General features: G+C 42.0%; 1 protein-coding gene across 1 annotated transcript; it reads left to right on the top strand.

Moving 5' to 3' along the window:
* Window positions 1-6,882: 6,882 nt before the first annotated feature.
* Window positions 6,883-7,922, top strand: bhlhe22 (basic helix-loop-helix family, member e22). Its single transcript, XM_042510841.1, has one exon. It carries the CDS (start codon window positions 7,116-7,118, stop codon window positions 7,920-7,922), a length of 807 nt encoding a protein of 268 aa, XP_042366775.1. The 5' UTR covers window positions 6,883-7,115.
* Window positions 7,923-8,773: the final 851 nt, after the last annotated feature.

The following is an 8,773-nucleotide window of genomic DNA, read 5'->3' on the forward strand; positions in this document are numbered from 1 at the left end:
CGTTTCCCACAACAGCGTGAATGTAGCTGCACATACACACACATGCATACACACATGCATACATGCAAAGTCTCACAGACGAGCGGGTTGTGTCTCTCCGTGTTCACAGCGGACCTTGATTTAATGTCTTACAATTAAGGCACGCGGTGAATGCCAAGAGATGATCCTTCTTTCTTCGGATGTCTGCGGATCCAAGAAAAAACATCTCATCTTTTAACTTATTACATTTTGTGTAAGAATAGGCTATTGGTGTCGCTCTCACAGTGAGGGTTTGCTTCTGTCGTTTCAAACTGTAACATATTGCTTATGTTCTGTTTCTTTCCTCCTTTCGTCCATCAATAAAATAAATACACACAATCATTTTGAAGATGTGTTTTTTTATGTTAACATGCATGTGATCGCTGCAGAGTGCGTGTGAGGGAGTGTGTGTGTGTGTGTGTGTGTGTGTGTGTGTGTGTGTGTGTGTGTGTGTGTGTGTCGGTGGGAGCTGTCCATCCACACACAGGCTCCCCGGGAGCGCTGTCCACCTTCTGTGGTGCTGAAATCAGCGCACCGCCGATCAGCCTTTTGTTTCACTCGCCTGCCGGTGCAGAAGCGGAAATGGCTCAACTATTTTACTGTAGTACAGGAGTGCAGCCCGGACCCGGCGACATATAAACTGCACACAAGCAAGATACACACAGACACAAGCGAGGATGTCGGAAAAATCTAGTCATGACACCAAGCCGGTATTTCTAAGTCAAGAGAGGAAAAATCTGCAGACCTGCGCAACAATGCTGTAACTGCTTTTCACGGATGTTTCTACAATAATGCATTATTAGTTTTGAATAAAAAGACAGCTGCGATTAAATCACATTTATCGTCGCCTATTTGTAGAGAATAGTTGAGCATATCTGCGGTGAAAAGAGTGAACATCTTGTTCTAGCAACACATTTTTCTCCCACTTGCTTTGAGAAAAAAAAACTTGTTAAAATGGTCATTTTCGCAGAGAAGCAGCTCCATGTTTGCCACCCTGCAATAACCCAAAAAGGCCTCGCGTGACAGAGATATCACACTGTGATTTTTTTGATCTGCATATTAATTTCCATAAGCACGGTGCCGCCAGTATGGAAATGAGGAAGGGGGTGGGCTGGGGATCTCTGCAGATATAAACTCAAATGACCGGTAAAATTTATATAAAAGGGTTTGGACACGTTGTCCTACAAACCTTTTGACTGAACTGATGAACACAGTGCAGTAGCTAAAGAGTCTTATGGCATGTGCGCCGGATGAAATAACATCCTCCGATGTAAGTGTGTCGCCTAGTGGCTTTAAGGGGCGCAGCACTCGGTTATGTTATGGTGGAGACTCATGTTTTTTCCCCGGGTAAAGAATTTGACAATCAGAAATTGTGACATTTGTGTAGCTGTGCACCACACTATCCAAGCTATTTTTAAAGCATCGCAGTTGTTTGTGTTGTCCATAAAGACACACGGAGAAATACACATTTTACGCACTTTGACAGCAGACAATAATCAGATGTTGATTGATGAATATGATCGCCGAGAATGGCGGGAGGAATGATGGATGGGAGAGGGGCCTGTCGGGAGGGGGGGTTATCCAATCATTTCACCAACTCATTAATGTTTATTTCCTTTAATCCTTCAAATAAGCAATGAGTGGTGAAAACAATCAACGCTACAGCGAACAGGGTGAGAGAAAATGCGAGAGTTCATCTATATTCGAAAAATAATTAAATTAAGAGAGATTTACTGCCAGTTAGAGTCCTAAATAGAAGCTGCAAAAAAGCGGAGAATTAATCTACGATGTGATCAGCTGCTACACTCTTTAAAATGACAAGAATGAATGAAACAAGGACACTGATACACAATCAACTATTTAAGAAGTCAGCTCCGGGTTAACGTTAAATGAAACTGCAACTTGTTCGCCTACAGAATAAATAAAGCAGCCTACATGTCATGTCATGAATATGGTTCACTGCTGGGTCTCGATGTAGAGCACCACATGACGAAATTGAAATTTCATATCAGGTCTCTACAGCCAGAGAGTCTGGCTCCTACTGATAACCAAAATCTTCAAAGTTGAATGAAATCCACAAGCTTGCTATAAAGCATGTTCATCAAGCTTCTGCTTCACCCTCAGCTGCTCCGACATCAACTGGCTCCCACATTACAAGTCATTGCCTGCCCTCTTGTGGCGAAAATTGAAAAGAAAAAAAACGGTTAATTTGGATGCACTTCCAGGTTCATTTTAAAAGTGCAATTTAAAAAAAAAAAAAGATAAGGTAATGATACTGTGATTGATTATAATCAGTCAGACTTAGGGAAACCTGCAAAATGAACCCGAAAGTCTCCTAAATTAGAATTTTTTAATGCATTTACTGACTCAAATGGTTTTAAAATTAAATATTCTAATATCTTATGTGTCCATTATCAAGATGGAACATGCAGTTCCAGTGCATCAAAAGAAAATGAAAGATCCGAAACTGTATATTCATGTTTTTGCAGGGCTATATGTATGTGGTGCATATATATTGTACACAATATAAATCATGTTGTCTATTTGGAAGCTTCATTAATGGTTGGACACTTCCTGTCAAGCCCCTGTATCTAAACTTCTCTTTTGTCCCAGTCTAAATTGATGCTTGTTCTCTTTTCTAACACAGTTTTGCCTTCAGCGGTCTCTTCATTACCAAAGTGCTGACAGACTGTGGCTGTAATGGCTGTGGCACCGTCCTGGCCCATCTTGTCTCATTAGCCGGACCTGATTGGCCATGAAGGTGTTCTCTTGCTGTCTCAGGATAAAGCGACTGTCTCGGCCACTCGTTAGATCATAACTCCTCAAGTATTCTACCCTGATGGCCTCTCATGGAGCCTCGGAAGAGAGACCGAACATACGCTAATTGAAATATGCTGGAAAAGAGGTAAAACATTGACCTTGAACATGTGAAGCATTTGTGTTCGCAGCTGCAAAATTTGACATGAACATTGAGCTCCAACATGGTGAAAATATAACAGCAATTTAGCAGGGAAACAGAAGTTTCTCTGCTTACATGGATTTTAAATTATGTACAACAGCCCGATAAAGGACTCCTGTGGGTCAGCTCCATCTAGCAGCTGATGTGCTTTTAAGAGTAATTTCTTCTACTACAAGACATCAATTATTTCCAATTATTTTCCTTTCAAAATATTGTTACACTGAATGCCAAAAGGTAGGTGGCTAGCACTGATGTGTAAACAAGTGGTGGGTAGCACCTGCCATGTAACAGAGGAGGATACTAGAACTATGCCATTGTTAGAAATCACTGTGTGGGAGTTGGGATTTAATTAGAAACTCCTCTTTCCTTATGGTAACGGACGTTTTCATTTTTACTAAAAGGTATTCGTCTGTCTCTAGGGATTTGCATGGTGTCCCTGGAAGTTTATAAGAGTTTGGGCCACTGAAACTCTTGAAGTGGTACATCAAAACCAAAAGCCATAACTGAATTTTAGGAATTTGATTACGCTGTTGTTGCTGATTGAAAACTATGTCAATATGGAAAGTTAGGGAATCACATACTGATATACTTTGGTTTCTTATTTGACGTTTAATGTAACTAATTATCTGATGTGCATAGACTAATACTGAAACAGGTATCATTTTGAGTTGCACAACAACCCTGTTTTAACATGTTGTGTATCTGTACATGTCAAATGAGCTGTTTATCCTTTTTCTTAAAAAGATACATAGCAGCTTTGAAGGAGTACATTGTAAGCAACAACACATTTGCTGAGAGCAAGCCTTTACAAGTTCAGGGAAGACTCATGGGTACACACAGAACCCATTTTCATCAAGATATCGTGAGGTGAATGTGTAGTTGTTCCCACATCAAAATTTAGCCTAAATTTCAAGCGTTATTTAGACCTTTTCTCAAAAAGCTATCCTGACATGACTGGAACTAATGGATGTCTTAGACTGTCCGATTTCACAAAATACCACTATCTTCACACTAGCTAAAAAAAAAATAGCATGCCACAGCTTCTCAATGACAGTAAAAACAGCCTCCAATTATTTTTTCACCAGGGGTGCGAGCAATTGTTTCAAGGGGGCGCCACTTGGGCGCTGACTCAAAATCACAGCTTGTAAATCAGTGTTTCTTATTCTTCCATTTTGTAAGTGACCACATTTTGGCAACGTAAGTAAAACATTGCAGACACACAAAACAGCTACAGCGCTCCTTCGATTGTTTTCAAGTCACAAGTCATGAATCCTTCATTAAAAGTTACAGAACTGATGATGAACACATGCTGAAACTGACACACATCTATAAATATTGACTTAATTGTGTAGCCTGCATTAAAGTATCAACATTCTTTTGTTCTCTTTCATTGTGTCATTAAAGGATGAACACAAATTCTGCACAAAACTCTTCTTCTTTCTGGTAAAGTTTGTCATCCTCAAAGTGTGACATACTGAAGGAGGCAGAGCAGACTTTTCTACAAAGCCCCATTCTAACTAAAGAGTATGTTGCTGCCAAGGTACCATCTCAGAGGGTGAAAAAATTCACACCATATTCACTGTGCTTTCAACTGGCATGGGTCTGCTGTAATCACTGCTAAAGGTACCTTTAATATGGGAAGAACACATGCCATGGTAACTAGCCATGGTAACTTGGAAGTAGACAGAGATTTTTGCCCTTAATGCATTGCAGCTGGTATCTACAAATGGCTTCTAGGGGCAAGTAATTACTGAAATGTCTTTTTGTGTAAGAGGTGAAGAGGAATGTGTTCCTTGTGTGAGCAGTTGCAGAGTTGGTCACATTAAATTTTAGTGAACTGCAGGGTTCCCCGGGCTACGGTGAACTTAACAGATACCTGTGGAGTCTGTGTGTGACCTCTTTGGAATGGAGGGCAGCTCAGGTGTAAACTGTGAACTGTCAGTGTGTTCAGCAGCATGAATAGCTCCGCTGACCACAGACACTGCAGCTGAGGCTGTAAACTCTGATGAATCAGATGTATCTCCAAAAACATATCCATCATTTCCATCATATCCATCTATTCAGACACATGTGGAAAAGGGGATAGTCAAAATGAGTGCAGCAGAGGCCAATAATTTCCATAATGCAGCTCATGAAACCCTCCCTGCTTTCATAGTCCCATGTCTTCGAAACTTCATGCCTCCAGTTTGCAGCAAATCTAAGCTAACACATGATGCGATCAATTATCAGGCTAGCAGACATAGTACTACTGTTTTCATTGGTGTGCCCCTTTAAAAAGTATACTATGCAGGAATTTCCTTAAACACATTGTAGACTAATACAAAAGTAATCGGTTTCAATCATCAGTTATGACTCACTGGAAGTGTGTGACGGTGTATTTATCTGCAGAGACTCTGCCCTCTCTCTGTATTTTGCTGTTATTTTCATGTGTTCTGGACAGTTGTGGGAAAATGTGCAGGTAAGGTCAGGACTTTATCAAAAATCTGTGTGTGTGTGTGTATATGCGCCAACACCCATAATTGTTTATGAGTGTTTAATTACTTTAAATGAGAGATGTACAGTTCAATAAAAGTTCAAATCAACATAAAGTATCTTAGTAAAGTTTAGGGCCACCACATGCCACCAGAGGAGCATCAATGAGCCTTGACATTGATTCTACAAGTCTGTGGACCTCCACTCACTCCTTCAAAAGATACAAAAGATATTCCCTCACTGGGTGTTTTGATGATGGTGGTGGAGAGCACAGCCTAACACAAACAAACACAAACAAAACAATCACCAGGGCATGCTCAGTATTTGTATACATGCCACATGGTTGTGTGTTGATTGCTTAATTGTACTTTGAAGTGCATCTGCGTGGAAGCATCTACATTCTGTTTGTTTATCCTCTCATTTACAGAGGTGTCTCCCTTTAATTTGTCAGCTTTCTGTCAATTTCATTTTTATTTAATAGTTGTTGTTGGAACTTTTAGTATGATTGGAAATCATAAGATCATGAGACCTTGATTTTTTTTCTTTTGGCCCTACAACATACGTTTGGTAATGATGGAAAACACACAGGGAGTCATGGGATTACATGAAACTGTATGAGGCTTCGCTGTTGATGCTGGTGACGTTTGTCTTTTCTTATGTGTGCTACACTATATAACCCAGTAGATGGCAGTAAGACCACGGGTAAATCTTGGAAAGAGCGCAGGCTATGACATGGAAAAACTGCGAGAGACTACAATAGTGAAACAGAAATTAACGTTCACTTTAAGGACTTAATCTAAAAACCTAAAAACCTCGAAATCGAATCATCTGGTTGTGGTTTTCAGCAACAATATATCATCAATGCAACACAAGCCTGCTGTATGGTCTCCTGTCAAGTTTAATAACAGTATGTTTGGTCTCTGTGAATTCAAGCGAAGGTCCTCGAAATGACAAGAGTTAAAATAGTGACAAAAGACAGAAAAGCCACACACACGCTAAACAAAAAGTCTGTGTGATTTGAGCTGTTCAAAGAAGCCCCAGGCTCCCAATAGGTCCGCTAAATAAGAAATTGACTAAGTCAAACATTGCTTTGATTTACAACTTTTCTCCTTAAAAAAAAAACACGCAACTGTCACACAAATAAACCATTGAAGGAGGTTATTTCATGATCAGAAGGCTGACCCAAAACCCCGTTATAAAGAGCCTTGAAAACACACACACTCAAAGGGAGACATAGAGCGCACGCGGTATTGTTTGTCATCGTTTAAATGCTATTAATTAAAACGTTAACCGGATTGGGTAGAGAGTGAGAGGGGGAGAGGGTGTCTCTATCCCAATAGGCGAATCCTTTTTAATAACCCGCCTCGAGATAATGATGTAAAAAGACTCAGGCGTCTCGTGCGTAACGAGGATCATCGTGGGGATCCGGTGAAGGTGAATCAGAGACACAGAAAGAAAGAGAGAGAGAGAGGCAGGAGAGAGCAGCACTTATTACACGAGTCTCCTCCTCGTCTCCACACCTCAGCTAACAAGTCGAGCGAGCCCGCAACTTCACCGCTGACACAACTCAACTCGTAAAGGACAAACAGAGGAAGAAACTCATAGAGGCGCGCGAAGAGTTTCCAGAAGCGACCGTTGCCTGCAACAACGCGGAACCCACGAGGCTATGGACAGAAGGATGAACTTGAACGGCGGCGCAGGGGACATTTTTCACAAAACTCTCAGCGCCGTGTCCACTAAAAAAATGGACCCTTTCAGATCGTCGGCCGGCATTGAACTACCAGCCAGAGACCGCCAGTCACCGATCAGCTGCTTTGACCAGACCGACCAAGACTCGATTCAGCCGGGAGGACTGGCAGGAGGGAGAGGGGGGGCACTGGGTCTGCCGACCGGATCTTTGTGCGTCAATTTCGGTGAGAACGCCAACAGGACTTCGGCGGCGGAGAGCAGCGGCGGAGAGCAGAGTCCCGACGATGACAGTGACGGCAGGTGTGACATGGTCCTTCTGGCCGACGGGCGGACGGTGCCCGCGGGGAAAGGAGAAGGAGGTAAGAAAACCAAAGAGCAGAAAATACTGCGGCTAAACATCAATGCCAGAGAAAGACGACGGATGCACGATCTGAACGACGCGCTGGATGAGCTCAGAGGGGTCATCCCTTACGCGCACAGCCCCTCAGTGCGGAAACTCTCCAAAATAGCCACTTTGCTGCTCGCCAAAAACTACATCCTCATGCAGGCGCAGGCACTGGAGGAGATGAGGAGGCTAGTGGCGTATCTCAACCAGGGCCAAGCCATCTCTGCTGCCTCGATACCCGCCACCACTGCCCTCGCAGCTCCCGGCTTGGGCGCGTACGAGCAGCCGCCTGGATATCCCTTCCCCACCGGGGTGGCTGCGTCCTCATGCCCCGATAAATGTGCCATATTCAACAACGCCACCTCCAGCCTCTGCAAACAGTGCACTGACAAGCCTTAACTGCGCCTGACAAAGGACTCAGAAGCACAGGGGAGAGCAGACACCACTTGTAAGAACACTTTTGGAGAGAGAGAAACCTGTGAGGCTACTGTTGTTAAAGTCAGTAGGCTAGAGACAAAGAAGTAATGCCGATGAATACTTTTATAATATTTACTAAATGCATTCAAAAAGCGCTTTTTTGTTCAAAACAATACTTGATTGTGTATATACATCATCCTTAAAGTGCTGGTATGAATGAGAGTGGAGACCAAACACAAATACAGTAGGCCTGTATGTAAGAGTGGCTGCAAGTGTTGAGTGAGTTGTTGACCACTTGCTCTGTTATGGACCCTTTTGGAGATTTGGGTGACCTGACAACCTGCGACTTTTTCACTTAAATAGATGGACACCTTCCTGGAGCGTTAGTCCAACCTCACTTTCTGCTGCTTCCTTATTTATTTAGCTGTTTCTTTCTTTCATTCACCTCAGAGACATTTGCCGTTTGCTTACTGGTTCAAGGCCTGTTTTCATGAACTTTTCTATTGAGCACGTGGAATGTCATGAACAAGGAAAAGTTAAATGAAATAGATGATATAGATTAAGTCGTTTAAATCAGTCAGATATTTATGTGCTAATCCAGACACTTGTTAATAGTTGCGCACGCCTATAACGATTCTTTTTTTGGGGCACTGTGATATAATAAAATTTCAGAAAAATTTAGAAAACCTGAATCTTGGTGTTTCAGGCGTTTCGGTGTGTCTTTTGTAATTTATTAATTTGGATATTTATATTGGATATTTTTGCTTGCATTGCACATTGTAGTCTTTTTTCTTAGTTGTATTTTTTTTCTTCTCACACAAGATGATTGAGGT

The sequence above is a fragment of the Plectropomus leopardus genome, chromosome 21, assembly GCF_008729295.1.
Source record: "Plectropomus leopardus isolate mb chromosome 21, YSFRI_Pleo_2.0, whole genome shotgun sequence".
In the NCBI taxonomy this organism is placed as follows: domain Eukaryota; kingdom Metazoa; phylum Chordata; class Actinopteri; order Perciformes; family Serranidae; genus Plectropomus; species Plectropomus leopardus.